General features: G+C 29.4%; 1 protein-coding gene across 3 annotated transcripts in view; it reads right to left on the minus strand.

Moving 5' to 3' along the window:
• Positions 1-353: 353 nt before the first annotated feature.
• Positions 354-23,553, minus strand: part of CLIP-190 (Cytoplasmic linker protein 190) — a 36,209-nt gene continuing 13,009 nt past the window's right edge. For 2 of the 3 annotated variants that reach the window (XM_074125510.1, XM_074125513.1), the window contains 16 exons: positions 22,006-22,086; positions 20,832-20,984; positions 19,388-19,787; positions 18,799-18,970; positions 16,812-16,868; positions 11,049-11,189; positions 10,692-10,835; positions 9,108-10,125; positions 7,884-8,005; positions 7,549-7,812; positions 5,471-5,737; positions 3,768-4,755; positions 1,462-1,520; positions 986-1,242; positions 736-914; positions 354-607 (listed from right to left, as the gene is read on the minus strand). In XM_074125510.1, the coding sequence (XP_073981611.1) occupies positions 561-607; positions 736-914; positions 986-1,242; positions 1,462-1,520; positions 3,768-4,755; positions 5,471-5,737; positions 7,549-7,812; positions 7,884-8,005; positions 9,108-10,125; positions 10,692-10,835; positions 11,049-11,189; positions 16,812-16,868; positions 18,799-18,970; positions 19,388-19,787; positions 20,832-20,984; positions 22,006-22,086 (4,349 nt within the window). In that variant the 3' untranslated portion in view covers positions 354-560. The remainder of the gene's footprint in view (positions 608-735; positions 915-985; positions 1,243-1,461; positions 1,521-3,767; positions 4,756-5,470; positions 5,738-7,548; positions 7,813-7,883; positions 8,006-9,107; positions 10,126-10,691; positions 10,836-11,048; positions 11,190-16,811; positions 16,869-18,798; positions 18,971-19,387; positions 19,788-20,831; positions 20,985-22,005; positions 22,087-23,553) is intronic. The other variant, XM_074125512.1, reaches the window with a different exon arrangement.

The following is a 23,553-nucleotide window of genomic DNA, read 5'->3' on the forward strand; positions in this document are numbered from 1 at the left end:
TTCCAGTGACTAACCAATATTTATTGTTTTTTGAGAAACGCACTGTTAGGAAGCTAATTAATAAATGATTCTGTTATTTTAGCTAAAAGTATTTTTAGTAACTTAATTTTTAGTATAAATGATATTATGGCAAAATAATTTACCTTAAAATTAATTTAATAGTATTAATAATAAAAATACATGGATGAAAAAATCTTTCAATGGCCACTGCTGAAGAAGCCACTCTTCTCATATTTTAAGACCTACAATTTAGAAACGAGTTTATCTATTTATGACAACTATAATTTATCTTGTGGCCTGAGAAAAAGGTAAGTATTTTTCTAAATGGATATCTAATATTAATGAACAAACACTCACACATTATTGTTATTATTTGCATTGGCTTTCGTCATACAACTAGTTATGGTATTACAAATTACATATTTATACATTACTAAACATTATTAGTATGATGTAAGAGATCTAATAGTTTAAGCAATATTTAAAAAAAAAGAAAAGAAAATAATACAACATTGTGGATATTTTAAATTTTTATTTCGCACAACAAATAAGAAGCATACTTAAAAAGTTTGCACGTCATCACAATCTTGAGTATCATGTCCAAAAACTGAAAAAAATGAAAACTCTTTTTAATTAAAAAAGGATAACGATTTTTATAAGCAAATAAAAACTGTACATTTAAAGCACTAAAAAATCTGAAAAAAAATATAACATCCACACAACTCAAAACCTCACCCTCACAAATGTCGCAATAAGGACGGATGATTTGTTTTCGATGTTCATGGCTTTTTGGTGGAGGCATTTGTTCATCATCGTTACCTTGCTGGGGACAATCCTCAGTTTCATGAGCATCAAAAATATCACAAATGTCGCAAAAAAGTCTAGGTGTCTTCGGTATTTTTCTTTTATTGTTTCTGGAAACAATACTAATATATGATAAATAATAAACATTAAATTAACATTGCTATTACACTAACTGTCATACCCTTTGAAATTAGTTTCATCGTGACATTTTTCTAATTCGGTTATCCTTGATAATAAATTTACGTTTTTATTCTGTAGATCTACAATTATTGAATTCAAAAAGTTTATTTGACTGTCCGCTAATTCTTTCTCTTCTAGCCAATTTGCTGGTGACTGAATCTCTTTAGATTCATTTATTTTATTATCTAATTTGTTGGGCGTTTCCTTTTCGTTAGAAGAAATGCAAACTTCTTTCGTATTATACATCAAGTTATTTTCCTGAAATGTGCAACTATTATTTCTCGTTTTTCCATCGTTAGCTAGTATACTTATTTTACAAAATGTTAGGCTAAAATGTAACTGCAATAATAATTTTAGCACTTCGGAAACAACAGTGGGACATTTCACTAATATCATCATACAATAACACTTATAATCCCTTATTCTTCCACTACGATTTGTAAATTAATAAAATTAGTGGTTAAATTTTTTACTTACTATTTCAGGCTTTACAGCTTGTGATTCTTCACGTTTCTTTTGGTTTTCCAGAACAACTACTAACAATAAAAGAAAGATAGTAAAATAAAGATAGACAATAATCTAAAAATTAAAAAAAAGTAAAATAAATTAAATTGTTTGTTGAGATTTTTTTTCTGAGCAAAAAAAAAGAGGAATCAAACAACAGGAAACATAGTCAACAAATCTATCATTAAATTTTGTTCGAAAACATTTAATGTTTTTACTTTCTTTTACTACTATTGCGGCTTTCTAAGTACTTCTACATTTGCCTTTAATAATGTTTTCAAAAATCCTGACAGAAGTATTAAAAACAAAATAATCAATTGTACTTTCGGAAATTTTGACAATTTTTTTTTCTTTGTTATTGGCCTCTTGAACTAGCAAATCAGCCATCATATTACAATTGATATCAATAAAGTAATTTTACTGCATTAATGATCATTAACATTTCTTGGAATTTATTAGATAAAAATCTTCTAATCTCTATTTTCATGTACCTATAAGATATATATTATATATATAGCAACTATCCATGGTATTATGAGCTATAACCTGTTGTCGATTCTCTAGAAAATTATGTAATAATAGAAAAAAAAACCATAACGGAAAGGCACTATTCTTCCCCTTTAAAATAAATAAATAAAATAATATAATAAAATAAACACACTTTTAGCTATTCACTTGATATTATAGTAGTATTGGACCCAATGTTATAAAACTAATTTTAAAAGAGAGCCCAAGTTCATCCATTCCAAAAGACCGCTTAAATGAATTTCAGAAAAACTTTTCCAAATACAAGTGATAGAAGCATTGGTTGGCAATCAGTTTACAACGAAATCAGTGCAGTTTCCGAAAAAATTCTGCATTCACTTTCTGTCAACCAATTTTCTTGGAGTTAGGAATCTTTGTTCCAAATTTTACAATAGTTAGACCGTCAGAAATACCACTTACAGAAATGACATTTTTGAAGGAAGCCTAAGATGAAGGAAATGGAAAAAGCATTTATGGATCTGGAATCCACCGCAAGAGGTTTTGGTCTAGAAATAAACCGTACAAAAACAAAATACATGAAATCCGGATGCGAAGGCCCCCACGCCACAGACATTACCATTGGTCCGTATACTTTCGAGTGGGTAGACCAAGGCTAGGAAGGAGGATTGTTGCAGCCAATAGATGCTATTTTGGGCTTAGCAAATATCTCCGGTCTAACCTAATCTCAAGAAAGACGAAGGTGGGACTCCATAAAACACTGATACGGCCAGTTCTCACCTATGGCTCAGAAACCTGGACCACTAGAAAGGCAGATGAAAAGAAGCTCCTGGCGTTTGAAAGAAAAATACTCCGCAAAATATATGGCCCGGTTAGGTACGGGCAGATATGGAGAAGAAGGAAAAACCAGAAGCTTTATAGCCTATATGGGGAAATGGATGTGGTAAGGTTCATAAAATTAGGAAAACTAAGATGGGCAGGACACGTTATTCGAATGTAAGAAGGCGAGATAGCCAGGAGAGTGCTAAAAGACGAGTCCACAGTCTAAGAAAGATTGTCGAGGTGGAACGATGGTGTTGTCGCAGTCACAAGTTCATTACTTGGCGTCACAAACTGGATCGCTGTCGCACAAAATAGGGATGCCTAGTGGAGGCTTTTTGAGGAGGCCCAGACTCATTAGTGGGTTGTTGCGCCATTTAAGTAAAGTAAGTAAGTAAGAAGAAAGCCTAACCAACTCTGTTTCCAAGTACTGCCTTTAATCGAATCTATCTCGAAATTTTTTTAAATTAAGTCATAAATTGCAATGGAAGTGAGCATTTAGGTTTAAATAAACTCGTGGGAGGCGCCTTTGATAAAATCTCAAACAACTTATAAGTAACGTAACCACTATCTGAAATATCAAATCTGAGCTATCATCCGTAGATTTTTCGATTTTGGGTTACAGCGGATACTTTAACATACCAGTTGTTGCCTCCGCTTCAATGCATGTTTTTTTTATAGGCCTTGTAATTTCTAATTCTTTACATAAAATCTTGAGAATTAGTGAAACTATATTTCCATTGAAAACGTCAAGTAAGCATCATTTGTGATAGGTGAACTCCAGTTCAGAACGCATTTTTAGTAACCCGCCCGAGGCTACTTACTAACATCATTAAAAAAAATTACTGAAATATCTAAACGGATCCCAAAAGAGCTTTGAAATCAGAATGGATTGGTGTTATGCCACTTCCATCATACGTCTAATATTTAATTATAAAAATAAAAGCTAATTGTAAGCTAATGTAAATAAAACTTACCTAATAATTCCTTTTTCAGATCGATGAATTCTTTTATTAGGAACTGTAATTTTTTGCAATTATTTTCATATTCTAATTTCATATTACTTAAATGTTCATTCCGGCTTTCCAAACTAACAAGCTGATCTCTAATAACCAGTGAAAAATCATTTACATATGCTTTTAACTTTTTAACTTTTATCACATTTACAAGTGACTTATCTACATTCCACGTGGCATTCGCATTCAATACGTCTGTTTTTATAGAATCCTTAGAAGATTTTAGATTTTCCTTTTGGATATATGGATCAGAAACTTCGTGGTATTTAGATACCTGAGAAGTGGTTAATTTAATGTCAATTTCATCTAACTTATTATTTAACTTTTTTTCAATATCCAAATTCAATCCCTTATTTTTAGAAAGTTCTGTAATTAAGTTTTTCAAAGAAAATAGTTCTTTCTTGCTAATTTTTTTCAATTCATTATTTTCTTTTGTTAATAAATTGATTTCAGCATTTGCATGTTGAATGCCAAGGGTTAATTCTGATATTTTCGAGTCTTTTTCGTTACCTTTACAAGAATGTTCCTCTGACTTAATGTTCAGATTGTTATTGCCAAAAGTATCATTGTATATCTTCTCTGAACTAATAAATTGCTTGTTTAACGCAGCCTGAAGGGTATTTCTTTTATTATTACTTTCCTTTTCGAGTTGAATCTGCAAGTTCAATTCTTCAATAGTACTTTTATATTTATCTATAACAATCTTATACTCATCAATCATATTTATTTGATGTTCATTAACGCTACTAAGTTTAAATTTCTCATCATTTACTTTTTGATACTGTTCCAAAAGTTCTCTCTCTTTGCTTTCAAACATTTTTGATTGCTCTGATATTATTGAGTTTAAATCGTTTATATGCTTTTTGAAATTTAACAGTTCTTCGTTTAATTCACTTATTTTATTTTTATTGTCATTGTTGCTGTGACGTAGTTCGGTGGCTTCATTTTCCTGAAATATTTATTAATAATGGGATTAAATGCACAACTTAGATTAACAGACATTAATCAACTCAGGCATTTAAGTTTCTACTATAACTTTGTAAAACAATTTCAAAGTTTTCATTAGTTGAATTGCATTATTTCAGCTTTAGAAAAAGAATTTCACGGTGAATGTAAGTATTCATCAAAATACTAACTTTAGAGAGACTAAAAACACTCTTATGTTCAAAAATTAAGTAAGAAAATAAGCATAAATTGGAATTTAATAAAACTTACAATACTATTTTTAATCTAATTTAAACAGTTACTATTTCATCACTACTCTTACGCCTCACAGTGGTATATAAAGATCAATTTATTTGAAAATGTGATTGGGTCCACAGTGCAGGATAAGATCTTTTATTTTTTTCCATCGCAGCACTTATTTGTATTGTACCCCTGACCAGCTGCGGACTTTCATATTCATCAATTGTACATAGATTAATCAGTTTGATGCAAAAATTTCGATTCACTTTTGTTCCCGTCTGGCACTACACTTGCTCACTCTAGTCAACTATAGTGAAGTCGAATTTTCTATGCCCAACTACTTAATCTATCTCTAATGATGGATAAAAATCGAAACCGGTATCAGGAATCAATTAACACGCTGAATACGAGGGTTAATAAATTCAAATATATCAATTTATTTTGTTATGGAACAAATTTTGTCACCTTTTAATACTTACCAATGGTAATACTTTGGAAGATATTAATTCAGTAAAAGTACTTTCAGTACTTTCTAATTTTCTTAGATTTTCTTCTTTTTCTTGTTCTAATTCTTTTATTTTCAACATTAATTGTTGAGATAATTCCTCTAAATGTTTCAATTCTTCAGATTTAGTGGATTTCAATGACTCTATTTGATTTAATTTTTTATCAAGCGATTCATTTAATTCATTTATTACTTTATTACATTCTGAATTATTTTTTCTTAGTTCTGCAATTTCACTATCCTTAAAAAAATAAAAATAAAAATATTATGTTGAAGACAATGGTGATATCTATTGTGGAGAGAGAGTAATAATAATAATAATAATAATAATAATTATTATTATTATTATTATTATTATTATTATTACTATTACTGTTAGCCCCAATCCAACGCGAGGATCCCGGATTCATATGAGGGCTACCTACCCATAAATTTCCTCTCTTAGAAGCCTCTTCCAGTTCACTATCAGTGATAAACAATGTAGTTTGTAACGAGAGAACACTGGATAAAAGTGCACTAAAAAGGTTCTGAGCGCTAAATGATCTCAGATATCTCTTACATTTAATTAAAATAATAGCAACAATTTCAACATGGCAGATTCTTTCTAACTTCTTTCCTAATCTTGAAAATAAAACCCCGAAAAGGACACCTATTGCCTCAAATCGACAGAACGAAGAAAAATTAGTGATGTCTGAATAACTATTGTACAACGTAGGGCTCTTCTTGCATTGTTGGCAGGTACTACAACGTAGAAGCCCAAAGAAGGACAAAAGAGTCTCCCAACTCGTTGGCCACTTTGTTTTTGATAACCTTTGGTGTAGTAAGAGACCTCAAGTTTAAATCTAGGGCAACCCATACATTTTTTTTATCTCGCTATTCTTGAAGTGAATCCCAAAACGTATCACTCGCATTTTCTTTATTTCGAGTTCAATTCTTACTCTCGAAAATCTCGATTAAAAGAAAAATCTGGTATGAACACCCACGCAGCGCGCGAATTTTCCTTCCTTCTATTTTCAACGTTCTAATACACAATTTGTTTTTTTAAACTCCGAACCTCTGAGACATATTTTAGTCGTGTCATACTTTAAGAAATATACCCATTCCTCTCACAGAAGTACCCGTAATCAAACTGCCGGGTAAATTGTTTTCAGTAAAAGACTGTTGATCTGTGGGCTTGCAATCATTTTATAAAGTTTCATTAAAACCTTAGAAGCCGTTTGAGAGAAAATATATAAATACGGGAAATTTTATTCGTAAAATGGCATTTACGATCAGCCAAAACCTTGACGAGAAAACCTGTGTTATTACCTTAAGGTAAATATCAAATTTGAACTTTCTAAAATCATTTCGTTTTCATGGATACATACAACAGACAATTTGTAAAAAACACATTTTCGGACTCAAGGTCTTTAAAACAGATATTTCCCGTAAAAACTCAAGATGGAAAATCGAAAAGTACGGAAAAAGCAAGTAAAGAGAAATCGATATATGGAGGAGCAGGAAAAAAAATACACATACAGTTTCACACGTTCAGGCAATTCGTTATTTATTTATTTTTTGTACTTTCACGGATTCTCAAATTATTTCCTGTAAAAACCTATGTAGAAAATTGTACTCAATCGCAGTACTTCGTCTTACAATCAATAAAAGAGAGAAAAAAGTTCACAATAAGGAAGAATAAAAAATATATAAATGCAATCTTTTTTTTCAGGGGGAGTAACAATAACGGACTAATTATCAACCGGACTCTTCCAACTTGGAAATTTTCACCAAACGCGCTCTAAAATAAAAATATTTACTAAAATAGTGGTTATGCGTTATCGAAGTGAGAAAAAAACAAAAACTATCTTGAAAAGCTTTGCTATAGTTAATAATGAAAATATGCTTTCAATTGCAGTTTTTCCTTTAGCAAATTAAGTTACAAGTAAATTTATAAGCAAGTAGCTATCACTGAATACCATTTATACATCCTAAAATCATTATAAAAATAACTATCTTACTATAACTGTTGACTTCACTTTATCATAAAATGGCATTAAAGAATCAACTTACCTGTTTTTCTTTATTTGAAAGCAGTTCACTATATTTTTCGATCTCATTCTGATATCTTTGCTTAAGATCTTCATTTTCTCTCTCAAATGTTTCTAACTGATTAGTTAAGAGCTGTTGTTTTTCTACAAATGCTTTCAAATCTTCACTTTTACTGACATTTAATTTCTCTAACTGACTTTGATAATCCACCAACCTCTTATTTAAATCTGTCAAACTTTCAGAATAGTCATTGTTTTTGCTTGTTAATTCAACTACTTCATTTTCCTAAAATTAAAAGACAACTATGAATACATTTAGCACAAATTATAAAAATTACTTTAATCTTTTGTACAAACCAGTTTTTCTTTACTAAGTTGTAATTCTTTGTTCTTTTTTGCTGTGTTTTGTAATTTTTGCTTTAGTTCTTCAATTTCAAGAGCAAATATTTCAAGTTGCAACTGGGGATCCTTCACTTGATCTGAAAAAAAAATAATAATAATAATTAGATTAAAGTGAAGGGATTAATTAGTTCAGTTGATTGCGCAGTAGAATAGCACTGCAGGACCAGGTTCAATCTAGTTTACGTCAAACTCCTAAGTTTTGTACAAGCTGAAGAACTTTACTAGACTACATAGACAATTTCAATGTAAAGGATTCAACGAAGTTATGCGAAAGACTGTTCGCTTTTTAGCAAACTGAGATAAAAACATAATTACTTCTATTAGTGCTATGCCAGTTCTATCATAATTTATTGATATAAATTGCTGAAACAAGAATAAAAAAGAAGGGTGGTGTTATTACAAAATTGAAACTGACCTTTATGATTACATGTTTACAGCTGGGAACACATTAAAAAGTTCTTTAAAACATATTTATTTGTTTTCATATTTTTCGATTTTCTCGAGAATGGTTCCAATGATTTACTTTTAAACTACTACATCAAACTGAACTACTCCTATCAACTGAACTATTTATAAGCCCCTTTTATTTACAGAATATTTCCTCAGAAAAATCAAATTTGAGTTCTAGGCAGCAATATTGTGGTGTTTCCTCTGAAATACGAGTATCATGTTAAAAAGTACTTTTCACTTAGGTCCTCAAGTACATAAATGCTCTGCTTTGGAGGAATTGCCATCCAGAAGATATATTTTGAGTTATTTTCTGAAGAAAAATTGCTCAAGATTTTTTAGCTCTAAATTAACTTATGTAAATGTAACCGACTTTACTAGTAACAGTTTCAGAGTTGATTTTGTTTTTTTTAATCAAAAACATAATAGAACGCTAACTTCGTAATTACTCTTAAATTATTTTTTATTGTAAAATTACTTGCGCCCTTAGCCCCCTAACTTTGTCGGCCATCAGAGTCTTGTCTCAGACAGTATTGACCATTACCGAATAAAGAGGAACCATGTTGGCCCTAGGAAGAGTAAAATACGGGATCAGCAAGCGGGATCTAATCCAGGACATCTGATTCCTGAGTTGAGTGCAATGTATTCTTAATGTTTTAATCCTTTCTTCATTTATTATTAATTTGAATAAATGATTTGAAAAACATATAATTTAAATATATAGTATCTTACCTTCATCACAAAGTAACAAATGTTCTTCCGAAAAAGAATAATTTTCTACATTATCAGAATTATTTATTTTCATTTCATTTCTTTCAATTTCCCTTATAACAGCTGACAACTTATTTTTTAATACTGATAATGTATCGGTTTTAATATTTTCCTGCTTCTTCTCAATGAGGGTAATAATAAAACTATTTACTTCTTTCATTTTCTGAGTAACTACTTTTAAAATAGATTGTGCAACTTCTCTAACAGATTCAAGTTCCTCTTCTTTAACATTGGAAAATTTTTCATTTGTACATTCACCTAAATCTTCTATTTTTTTTGTTAAATTACTAATTTTAGTTTCATTTTCAACAATATTTAATTTAGCTAATCTGAGATTTTCTTCTGCAGCAGTTAATTGCTCAAAACAATTATTATATTTTTCGGCCATGATTTGGTACTTCTGATTCACTTCACTTAAATTATCTGCAGCACGTTTATAGGCTTCAACTTCATTTTTAAGAAGACTGTTGGTTCTTTCAGATTCAGTACAAACTAACTGAGCTTCATTGTACTTACTCATAAGACTGTTGCAGTCAGTTTGTAATTTATTAACTTCTTCAGATTTACTATCAAATTCAAGTTTCGCTTTGTCAAGGGATTCTTGAATTTTTTTCAATTGTTTTGGATAATTATCTAATTCCCTTTCATAATGATCTGTTCTTGATTGAAATTTATTCAGTTGCAGATTTAAGCTATCAATTACTTTTAGCTTTTCTTCTATTAAATTTGTCAATTCTTCTTTTAAAACCAACAACTTCGAAATTTCCATTTTCATTTCTTCTTCGGTGCTTTTATATTTTAAATTATCTAATTCCTGATTTTTTTTTAGATCATCTAATTCTTGATTTAAATTAGTTATTATATTTTCATCCCCTTTAAATTTTTGATTTTCTTTTAACAAACTTTCACTCCGTGACTTCTCTTCTAAAAGCAAATTTTCTAGCTCTTCTATCTTTTTCAGATTACTTTTATTTAAAACCTAGAAAAAAAGAAGTAGGTAAATGTTACCGTTTATGCGAGATTATTTAACTGCTGTAACTGTTGAATGACAGTCATTTTTATCATTTCGCATAAGTAATTCTATTTTTTGGGCTCATAAAATTAAAACGGCTCACCACTTATAAATAATAAATTAATGGACTTATGTCGATAAAAAGCTAGGAAATTAACATTAATCATATCTTTTAAAATTAAATTATGTGTTGGTGAAATATATTCATCACCAAAAGTGATTATAAGGCCTCTAACGTGAAGATTAAAAAAAAAGAACATTAAAAGTTGGTCAGAAACATAGAAATGGACTTGAGTTATATTATATTCAAAGGCATATTCCAGCACTGTGGATTCAGTTGTGGCTTACAAAAACTGAAAATATAACTTTTGAAAGAAATAACTGGTAGTAAATCAATAATTTTTTTTAAGTTTATTCTAAATTTTTAAAATTGCAAGTAAGGATTACTTCGAAATAGAGTTTAGTATCAGCTTATTAGAAGAAAAATGTAGAAAATGTAGAAAATAGCGATTTAGGAATGATAAAAATGTTACTTCTATATCAGATTTTATAATTGTTTCTTCTTCTGCCCTAAATTGCACATCTTCTAGTTGAGATAAGATGTCTACTTTCTCTTCTTCTAATTTACGAATGCAGGTTTGCAAGTCAGTAATTTTGTTTTCAGCCTCAAGTCTGAACTGTAACAAGAACAGATTAATTCTGAATTTATAGGTCACAATTAGAGGAAATTTACATTTTTATAATATTTTATATTTATAAACAATTTATGGAAACCATGGTCACAATTGACAGTAAAGACACAATTGAAATTACCTTGATGTTGAAGTTAATGTTTAACACAAAAGATAAAACCATTCTTCTAAAAAATAAAAATAAAACCATTTACTCACACTTTCATATTGCCCTTGCAACAATTTTAATTTTTTTTCAGCTTCATCCGCTTGTTGTGCTGCTTTTGTCATTCTTGACCTATCTAATTCTCGTTCTTTAAGTAACTGGCCTATATCATCTTCTTTTGCTTTGGATGTGACCTAAAATTAAAGGAAAATTATTATATAAATAATACTAGATTTAGTATTTTATTTATTGCAGAACTTGCTGTATAAAAAAATAATAATAATAAAAACTGCATTTGCCGTCTTAGATTTCAACATAGAAAAATTGTAAAACAGTACTTAAATTTTAATATTTAGTTTTAGTTTTTGAAGTTTTAATTTTTAATGAAGTCTTAGATTTCTGAAAAACAATTTATTTCTTTACGATAAATAATGCAAGCTACAAAATAGTTTTTCGCTTGAGTGATATTATTTGCCCAGTTCAATAAAATCTACAGCGACTATTTCTACTTCCCTAAAAAATGAATCGGAATTGGAAAATTACTATCAATCAATCAACAAAATCAATTATATTTCACAATTATTCTTGAAAAAAAACACTCTTAATTGCGGTAAATCTTTCATACGTGCCAATTTCTTGCTTTCGCGAGTATTCTTTACAAATTCTAAGTGATATTATGATGTAACTAACATGTTAACCTAATACTAATCAGCATCCCACCTGTTTGTGGAAATACTTTTTCTAAATTTTACACCATGAAAATCTTCAGACAATAAACACTACTAAAAAATAAAAAACTCCGCATTTTAGACTTTGCATTGTCCGTCGTTACTTCCAAATATAACTTCATCTTTCAATGACTTTTCTTTAATTACTTAGTTATTTTCCGACATTCTGATATTGTGTTTGCGGCTAAGATAAATAACTGTCAGAACTTCTGATTAATAATGGACTGTAAGAAAGTTTCTATAGTATTCCACCTTTTATTTGATAGTGCAGAGTAGACCCTTATCTAATAAAATTTCATTATTTAAGACTATTCTTTCAATCTAAATAATTATACTTCCTGACAGTAATCTTCAACATACTGAGGTATTTCAGCAGGTCTTCCTGTCTGTCTCGTAAGGTTCTCCTTACAAGAATGAAAAATATTAATTTAAAAATATTATTTAGAAATTTAATGGTTTTTTCGTCAGCACAATTTTTCATAATAACTAATTAAATAAGGATTTAATTTCTAACTTTCAAATAATTTATCATTAGAATATCTTTTTATTGTGAATGAATACCAAATCTTTGTTGTCCCAGCTTTTCGCGAAGTGCAAACACATACTGATTGTAATTGTACAGAATAGAAAGAATAGGTATTGCTATTTCTAATTTTATAATTTTTTTTACCTAACTTTTTGATACCTCTTTTCTGACTTGGTAGAAGATTACTCCTAGGCAGTGGCGCAACTTGACGTTTACGTCAAGGGATGTAGAGAAGAGTATTTTTATTTCTATTGTTTAAAGGCGCTAATAACCTCGCAGTTGATGTGCCGGACAAAAAAAAAAAAAAAAAAAAAAAAAAAAATTGTTTAATCTCAATTTAAGATCGGTCAACTTCTGAGGTCATTGCCGCCCTTTCTCTGAGCAGTAGATAGGCTATACGAGCATTTTCGAACAATTTATAGAAACAATATTTTTAATATAGTAGATAAAATTCATATTCTGCTTGGCCTCTGCTTTCTGACCACATAGTAGGAAAAAATTTTAACAGTATTCTAAACGCACCAGATTCATCATATGGCGTTTGGTCCAACGAGCCACACAGTTTTACAAGAATTACCACGCCATGAGTAATCAGCAAGAAGTGCATGCAAAGGTATCTTCTTGCGGTGTCGTAAGTTCGATGTTGCACAAAGATTCCGTTGCTTCAATTTACTTAACTTTCTCGAGTGTACGTTAAAAATGCAAATGAATAATAATAAAATCTTATTTTGAAAGGTTTGCACTGCATCTATAGCTTCCAAGACGCCAATTTTATATTTTGAATATATATTAACATATAGCTTACCTTGTGTAATTTGAAAATTTCATAAAAGTGTTAAGTGATAAATAATGAGAGCAATACTAACAACCATGCGGGCCAAATGTTCGTCGAACTGAGCTTATTTATGAAAGGCGTAAGATACCACAAGCTTAATTATAGGATCATGCTCAAAAGTGAAAATAATTAAAATAAAAATAGTAGACATGCCTTAAGGAAAATCTTTACAATATTTTGGTTTTGGATAATTTAAGAATATATGTAGAAGTAGGTAGGAAGAAAATACAAAATTTGCGGCAATTTAAATGTATTTTTCTTGCTACATTTGAAATAATATTCGTGTAAATAAGGTGGCGGTGCAGTAATTTAACTCCTATAAAAATAACAAAAACTAGAGCATTAATAATCCTGCAGTCGCTGTGCAAAAATATAAACGATTTGAGTCTTTTTGTGATCCATGTTATTTATTTCAATTTTTAAATGATTTAAGGCGCTACAACATCTGAGGTAAATGGCACACTGAAAAAAGCACGCCTTAAATAAAAAAATAAGAATTTTTTTTAAAGGTGCAATCAAAATTCCAAATATGAAGATTTTCTTTAAATATTGGGTATTCAAGCAATTTATTACTTTTAATCTACATTTTTTAAAGCAAACTCATGTAAGTAAATGACGTGAGTGTTCGTACCTGAAGTTTTCAAAAAGTAGAATTTTGTAGTTTTTTTTTTTTTTAAATAAGTAAATTAGCCCTAGAAGTAATATAAAAATATGGGGTGGAAATTTTAAAAACAAATATCATTTAAAATCTTATTGAGATATTGTACTGTTTCTGAGAAATTGTGTTTATTGCTTTCGGAACGATACACTTAAGGTGAGTTAATTGTATTAGATTAAATTCCACTTCTCACAATAATAGAAAAAGTTAAGTACGAATTGAAGTAGAGAAAAAAATAATTAAGGAAAACAACAGGAAAAATAATTTCAGTACTTGTCTTTTTTTAATAAAACAAATCAAATCTAACGACAAAATAAAAGTATAAATGTACTATTTTTAATAATAGCTTATTACTAGTAACTATCAGGTAATTGGCATCATTAGATAAACAACCATTTAATTTAAATTAAACCGTCAAATTTATGAAAGTAAATAAAGTTTAATTCATATTATTTCTTTTACTGTTGATTTAAGAATCACTTGAATGAAAAACGATATTTCTAGTGATAGTGAAAGTAAAATCATGTTTTCTTAATTTATTTAAAACTGTAAGTTCATTGCATGAAGTCAGTATATTTAACATACACTACTTAAAAATCACTCGGTAAATAATCTAAAATAAGCTCTTTTTATGAGCACCTTAAAAATATAACAAAATTCTTCAGCTGGGTGTTCTTCTCGTTCTCCAAAAATCTGTTCTTAATAATTAACGTATGTAGAATCTAATTATTTATTTAAACGCAGAAATACGAGTGTATACCAGGTGGATGTTTTAAGAAAGTCCCTTTTTTATGTAAATCAATTAATAAACGACAATTACTAACATTCCAACCCCAACCTAATTACATGGTTTAATGTACTTTCACAATATACTCAAAAACTATGCAAAATTCATTGAATAAAAATCAAACTTCAATATTCAAAATTAATAAAAAATACAAAATTCAGCAAATTAAATACAATTTCTATATTCACCATTAATACAAGAATAAGTCGAAAACCACCAATGTTGACTGTAAACAAAAAACGTTATATGTCACCAAATAGAAGAAAAACCTAAAATACCAATTTTAGTATTGTATTGGTATAAAAACATCTACATAAAATGTTTTGCCCACTAAGGAGCAGTAAGCTTGGATCTTACCCAAGGACCATGATGGTTTTAATTTTACTAAGGTGCCAGTAAGCTGTTCCTATTATCCCAATTTTGCATAAAACGGCTTGAAAAAAATTGTGGCTCGTATGCAGTCCTAACAATGTCAATAAATCTTTTGGGAAAAGTCTAATGGACCTCTAATAATTTGTAGAAATTACAATTTTTCCTTCTGTTTCGTTCATTCCTCTTTGTGTAACTACTTCCTGGCCTTAATTCTTCTTCCTCTTGCTTTAATTCGCCAATCGCATTCAAGTGAGTGGTTCATTGGGAGGAGATATCTCGCTTCGGTTCTTTGCAAGTCTGGCCACTGATTCATTCCAAACGATCTTGCAGTGGCAAAAATTCAATATCCCAGCCTGAACTAACATCTACTTGATGTTTAGTGTTGTACTTAATTCAGGGTACATACTGCACATAGCTTGAGAGGCAGTTATGAAAAATTCCGCTACGTATTTTTGTTTAAAGTATTATCTTTGATCTTATAAAATTAATGGTTAACAGCACCCTAAGTAACCTCAGACAATCTTTTTAACAAACTTAGCCTTATTTCATCGCTTTAGTTTTTATATATGGCTCTACCAAGTCAAGTTTTTGTTAAAATCTAAAATTAATAGGTGGTAATCTCCTTAACATAAACTTTTTGGTCATTGTATTCCTGATTAAATTGAAGAGACATGGTGGAGAGCATAAATACACTTCTGGCACACGGGTTTTTAAACATAAACTGTGATGTTCGTTGCTCCATTAATAAAGTCTGTCTAGAGCAGTATTAAAAGTTTCTCAAAATCCGAGAATATTACTGTTAGTAATATTCGATATTGCATTAAGAAAAGAAAGTGTAGTACTTCTGAATACTGAATACTTGATTAGCGTGACCATTTTGCCGGATTATTGTTAAAGTCAAAGTTATATAGTGATAATTAATTTAAAGCTCAAAAATTGGCCAATGAGTTTTAACAAGATGGAAATCGATTAAATATAGAATACCAATTAAATACTTTAATAATCGAATATCATGGAAAATTGAAGCTGTAATATATAAAATTGTAGAAGGCAATAATAATCTATTTAGTTTAAAATCTGAAATTCAAAACAATTCATCAATCGATTTTCATAATGGAGGATCAAAAATATTCTTCCACCTTCCAGAAAACCGTCAGTTACTTCATATTACTGTTGATTAAATTATTAGCAATGAAAAGATGAAATAAAAATTATTAGTACAATTGTGTGGCCCAAAAAAATATTTAAGAAAACTGCAACCATGAATTTAAAAGCAGAATTTTCTCATAGAATAATATTATCAAACTAATATCAGCACGCATATAGGTTTGAACTATTCTTCCAAATCACTGAGTTTTTTGGTAAAGATGATGTAAATTTTAACTAACTTTTTTTTTTAATGAGTGCATCGACTACTGCAGTCATTAGCGCCTTTTAGTATTACAATAATAATTATAATAACTAATATAAGAAAGTTCATGCTTATTATTAGTAATAGTCTACGCATGCACAAGTATGTTTGGATCAAGCGAAATTAGACCCAAGTAATTTGTTAGTTGGTAGCAACAACAAAAACTAAAAATAATTTTTTTAGGTCCTTAAAAAAAAGAAAAAAAATACATAATTTTAATAGAAGGATGTTATATTGGTCCCGTTTATAGTTATAATTCAACATAAAATAAAAATAACAATACTATAATTTAGAATAATAAACAACACATTATAAACTTCTATGCTAAAATAATTTTTTTTTACAAGTGTCACATAATAAAAAAATATATTTCTCTAACTATATTAAAGCTTTCCAGGAGTATTTACGGCCATTATGTTAAATAGTATTATTTATTACATTTTTGCTTCTTTTTTTTAAGTATTCGGTAACATTGAAACTATTAACGAGTAAAAGTTACCTGATTTGTTGATTTAGCCAAATCAAGCGGTGTAGTAAAACTGCGGGGAAACAATTTCTGTAAAAAATTTCATTGAATTAAAAAAAAAAGCAACAAAGCTTAATATTTTAAATTTAAAATGTTTTGGCTAAACGAATAATGTTATTGTAATTATCGAAAATTCTGTTAATAGTATTATTTTTCAATTATTCAAACGACTAATTCGAGTAAAAAAAAAAAAAAAAACGTCCAACTACCAACTAATTCGAGTAACAAGTACTCATTTTAAATGTTTTTATACTTAAATCTATTTTTATTGATATTACCACACAGTAAACTTTTGACAGTAAAAATAGGAGAAAAAGATTTAATTAAAAAGTGGAAGATTCAACTTAAAAGAAAGAAAGTACCGAGTTTTTTTTGCATGGACACGTCAGCTCGTTATATATAAAAAAAAATAGATCAAAAATAAAGAAATAATTCGTGATCGTCAAGGTTTTACAGATGACTCTCTGTTGCTTGTCCATTTTTCTGTTTATGAAGTGATAAAAATATGTAATCTGATTTTTATCATCAAATTATTTACAAACATCCTATTCAAAGATCCTAAATAAAAATTTAGAATTAATTTAAAACATTGTTAAAACAATATTATAACAGTATTATTATTTAGTCATATTCGTACACCCTATTTAAATTAATTTAGTAAAATACTCAAGTCGTATAAATTATTATCATATAAATTATTCTATTGCATTGTCAATGCAACGCTATTTATACTTTTGAATAAATTCATTTTTGAATAACTTCATTTTATCCTTTAAATCCTTTAGATTCTACTATAGTTATGTAAAATTTTACAATATAAAGAATTGTTAAGTGGATTTTAAGAACTACGAACTACTTGAAGATAAGCATGTGATCAAATATTTCACATTAATTACAAAACCTAAATGGCAACAAAAAGTTTAAAAAATGAGGAAACTACAATGATTTGAATCGTGTTAATTACAAAATTAAATGTTGAAAATTTCATTTATAATCATGAATTAATAATTAATTTATCTTCCTACCTAAATCAAATACCTAGACAGACATTGGATCAGCGTTTAACCCAGAAAGAACAAACTTGGAACTAACGATTAGAAATGAAACTTCCATGATAGAATATAACTTCCAGGATATCAATAATTTCATTACCAATAAACTAACCTCTGAAATGCAGACATATCAAGTAATATTTTTCAATTTTCGGCAGAAATAAAATGGTTTTAGATATGATGTTTAAATTATATATTATATTTAAGGAATTTATATACGAGGAAGCAGAGAGGTCTTTAACTTTTCATCATATGAGAGAAACACTAATGCAGTTCTAGTGGAACCTATGCACTTTTTGGTTCTGGTTAAGGCAGTAGAAGCTATTAGGCACATGTAAACGATACAATATAGCAAATCTTCAGCTATAGTTTGAATTATTACTATTATAATAAGCCTTTGCTTAATTTCAAATCCTAGGGAAGGGATTAGCTATGAGGTTAGCATACTGGACTCCCACGCGGAGGTCCCGGGTTCGAATCCAGCAGCTGACCCTTAGATTTTCTCTTCCTAGGAGCTTCTTACAGCTCACTGTCCGTGCTCACTGTTGTCTGTAACGAGAGAACACTGTCCGGAGGCCGGCAGTGCACTGGAAAAAGCTCCGGGCGCTAATGACCTCAGCTGTTGATGCGCCAAAAAAAAAAAAAAAAATTTCAAATCCAGTGCGATTTTATCAGACCAAAGAATTTTGGACAGCCGGTGGACGGTACTACAGTTGTGATACAAAATACGTGTAAGAAGCCTCTTTCCAACCATGGATAGAACAGTTTTTAATTTGGCTTTTTAATATGGCTTTTACAGATGAAACATTCGGATGAATTTAACAACGAAAAACGATTAATATTCCGATTATTTGTTTAACTCTTGGATGCAATTCAGAATCACAGAAAATAAATATGATTTTAAATACCTTAGTAGAATTGCTGGTATTTACAGAAGTAGAAGAATTAAGACTCTCCTTTGAGCCGTAGTATCCCGATCCATGATGTAATTGACATGAGGGCCGCCTCGCAGTGGCGGGAGATCTACTGACCTTATGAATGGGAGCAAATAAACCGTACTTCTGTTCGCAACTAAAATATCTGAAACAAAAGAAAAATTTATTTTATTTTTAAAAATAACCTTTATCTGCATGGTTACTTATACAAGTTCACTTTTATATTTGGTTGGATATTGAACCAAAAAAGAAAACAGATTACAAGGAGCAAATTAGACAGAATAATGAAAAATGGTTCAATTTTTTTTTTCTTGGTTAGAAGATTAATAAAAAGACATTATTTATAATATTAATGAAAGAAAAAAGTAATATTTTGGGCCATATTTACTTCATTTCTCGACTTTGAAAATAATTTGTACGTCCTTGTTAGAAATATTGAGGTTCAAATATTTTTAAAAAAAACCTTAATATATTAGAAAAGAAAATTGTCTCTAAGATCGCTCAAGTGGAGCAATAATACATAAAAACATAACTTTTTTTTTTTTACTTAGGTCTTACTAACCTTACACCATTGACGGAACCATCATTTTTTCCCAGCGGGTCATCCAATTCAACACCACACCATTGTCCAGGAGCAAAGCTTGTAAGTCCTCTATATCTCAGAATACCAGCTTTTGATCCTTCCCTACTCATAACAATAACTCTTTCCCCAACTTTTATATCTTTACCAGGAACATTTGCCAATACTGGAGGTTTACTAAAGGAAGTTGACATTGACGATGGACTCTTAACTGTAGGAGGCGGAGTTTTAGACAAAGGTGTTGAAGTTCGTTCTGAACTAATTGGAGATGGTGACTGAGATAGAAACGGTTGTCTAGTAAGTCTTTCCAATCTCGAGAATACACCTTTCTTACTCTCACACTGGAAATATCGTACGCCACTTACTGATCCATCATTTTTACCTAACACATACCAAGAGAAAGTAAACTTTATTAATTTATTGTATCAAAAATATCGTCCATTATATATTTTCAGTTGAGTTATAAAGATTATAAGAATTATAAACCATAATTATAAAAATAAAATACGAGTTCGTATGTTCTTTCTGAAAGCAATTTTACACAAATTAATATTTATCGACAGCTACTTAAATGTTAAGAATTTTTCCTAGTAGGAAATAAAAAATAATTCTATTCAATGCATATACCTGCTAAAATAATAAATAATTGACTTCTTTTGATAGAATCAAGTTTTCTTTTATAAATATTACTTACTGTAAATTTAAAATTTTAATACTAAAAAACCTTGTGTTTAAATAAGTATTGTACTTATTTATATTACTTATTAAATCAACTTGTGACATCAGAAAATTGATATCGAACAATTTGGACTGGTGTCTCACACGATTTCCATTTACAAAATTCTCATGGTTTTGACTATTAGATTTTCTTCAAACGACTTTTTGAAACATATTTACTGGAATCTTATTAACAAATAAGAAACAATACATCATGGCAGTGACAACAATGTTTTAGAAAAAAATCGAGGAAATACTTTAATGGAGTAATCAATTTTTTGATTTTCATAAAATAGAATATAATGAAGAATACTACCAATTTTTTTTAAATATTTAATAATTACTCCTAGAGAGAGATTTACAATTTTTAATTTCTCAGAAAAATTTGTTTAAGGTAATAATGGCTGGTTATTAACTTACCTCTAATGTGCCATTTTTAATGCGTATCAATTACACATTCCATTCAACATTAATTAAATGAATAGCTAAAATAAAAATTGCTGTAAATTGATTTTAAAGGAACTTAAAGGGACTTTAAGGCATCCCTTAAAGAAATATGAACATAATTGAAGCCAATTAATACTTTTGTCTACAAATTGTTTTTTTGATGAAAATTGTTAAATTAGAATCTAGATAATCGTAATAAGTGATTTAAGCAAGTTCAAATCAGATTTTTAGTTTAGAGAAACAATTTAAAACAAATTATTACCAATTGGCTCATCTAGAACGACTCCAGCCCATTCTCCAGGAGCAAAATGTGTCTCTCCAATGAAAGCTATTTGGCCTGGTTTTGTACCACCTACCCATACTCTATCTCCTATAATGAAGCTATCTGTGTCTTCTGTAAGTATAACACTGTTATCTGCAATATTTTACAATAATTAGATAAAAAAAAACTATTCAAAAGCCATTTACATATTTTATATAAAAGAAGAATGATGGTATTACAGGCAATCTGTGCAATTACTATAATAATCGTACAAGTTGATGAAAATAGAGGAAAAGCACAAAAGAATAAACGTAAGTAACCAAAACTATGTAAAAAAAGGTAATCACTGAAGACAGGGAGCGGATTAGCTAAGAGGTTAACGTATGCTGGATTTAAATGCGGAGATCCTGAGTTCGAATCCAACTGCTGGTCCTTAGATTTTCTCTTCATAGAAGAGCTTCTTACAGCTCATTGTACGGTGATAGTGTTGTCTGTAAAGACAGAACACTTTCCGGTGGCTGGCAGTCGCTGAAAAAAGCACCAAGTTCAAATGAACTCAGATGTTTAACCGCCTTAAATAAATTAAAAAAAAAAATAATAATTTAAACCATTTCGACGCTAATGACAAAGTTGTCGATACGCCATGAGGAGTGTTTCCATCCACAAACACCTGTATACTAATATTGAATGTAAAATTGAAAATGGGACTAATGCAAACTAAACAAAAAGGTGTTTAAAAGAATGCTGGATTTGATTGCTTTCTGGAAGAAGTGACAAATTAACAAGGAAATACTTACACATAATTAATAAATTAATACTGAAAAAACTTTTATTTATCAGCTTGTTTCCCTAACTTGGAATTATCGATTGTGACTAATAATTGAAAAAACGTAATATGTCCCATTTCTTAGATTTATTTAAATTTATAGTTAATGATTTGACAATAAACAAATAGTGAATATGCATACAACTCTTCTTTTAGTTCAGTTTATAAAAACAAATAATTCTTTCGCCTCAAAAGGAAGTCTATGAATTGTTATTAATATTCACAAAATAAAATTGAGACGCATCTGTTCTTAATGGGAAAAATACAAGTATAGGCACCAAACACCTTACAGAAAAGATAAGGGATTTTACTAACTTGATGATGAAGAAATGGTTTAGTTCAAATTACCTGAGGTGCGCCTGATACCAGCTTCGCTTAATCTTTTTAAATCCTGCCATGTTGCATCATTAGGAGAGACTCTTCCAACCCCTAAAACAATAAAAGTTACTATTTACACATTAAAAGAAAAAATGTTGCCCGCCTTAAATAATAATAATCAAAATAAAATAATATGAAAAATAAACAAACATTAATAAGAGTTTAAGTATCTATATACCCCTGGAATAAGTGTGGGTATATCTTTAGAAGATGAAGGTGCCTCGGCTAGGATGAAGATGGCAAATGAAAATCAATTTTAAAATTTTTTTTGCAAAATTTACAAATAAATGCCTAAATTTCTACTTAACAAACTAAAACACGTTATATTATTAATTTTTGTATAAGCACTGAATTTGAAGAGGACAACTAGCAAGAAAGAAAATATTTGTGCTACCTACAAATATCATTGTAGAAAATTTTCAGTCAAAATTATGGAAAACTATTAGTTTCTTATAATACTTAGATATAAAACTTATAATTGTGCGCTTTTAATGCTTGACTAGTGTCCTTGACGCCTTAATAAACGTTAAAAACATGGCCATTATCGTCTATCTTGATTCAAATCAAAATGTAACACTTGAAAGGAAAAGAACAATTAATGAAAAAAAAAAACCTTGCCTATAAAAACAATGCACAAATTAACATTCCTCTGTTTAATTATCCATTAAACAAATATATATTTACTTTATCTATTTTTTAATTTAAGGTGCGTCAACATTCATGAACATCGGAGCCATCGGATAGGGTTAGCTTACAATAGACAACTGTCCAATGACCGGCCGGATAGTGAGCAGCTATAGAGGCTGTTAGGAAGATACCAAAAACTAAGGGAACATTCGTGGATTTGAACCCAGGGCCTCCAGCTCACAGCCACCGCTACAATCACTAGATAGTCGCTACATTTTATCATCAATTCCATTATAAAAAATGTTTGCAATAAAATGTTGTATGATTGAGTTTAACTAAAAATGAACTATGACATTGAGCGGTTGTATATCAAGGTGAAAGAATTAAAATGTGTGGGTGCCTAAATGTTAGTAGGCATTGTTATTGAAGAATATATATATATATACAAAAATTAAATTAATCCTATTTTATTCTAATAATTCACAACAATCAATGAAGGACATTTCAACTTAAATTTCTTTTTTCTTGGATAAAAATATTGATAGCCTAAAAAACGTTAAGTAAACAACGTTATTTTGAAATAAAAAGACAACAATTACTTGTCTGATAAAGGTAAACTAATTAGTCATCCCTGTGTAAGCCAAATAATCCTATAAGTGCAGGAAATTATTGTGCAATTTCCTTAACAAAAACTTGCGGTTTTAAATGCCAAGTATAACGATTGATTAAACGCCCAAAGGTACACAAACCAGCTAGTACCCAACATTTCATTTATACTTCTTCCCCACTCGTAATTTCAACCATATAGAAACATTCGTAAAAGCATGTGTTTAATGGTATTATTATAACAATTTATGCCATTTAAGTAATTTTACTGCCTTTTTTTATGAA

This window comes from Rhodnius prolixus, unplaced genomic scaffold, assembly GCF_049639745.1.
Source record: "Rhodnius prolixus isolate KJV_2025 unplaced genomic scaffold, Rpr scaffold_3, whole genome shotgun sequence".
In the NCBI taxonomy this organism is placed as follows: Eukaryota; Metazoa; Arthropoda; class Insecta; order Hemiptera; family Reduviidae; genus Rhodnius; species Rhodnius prolixus.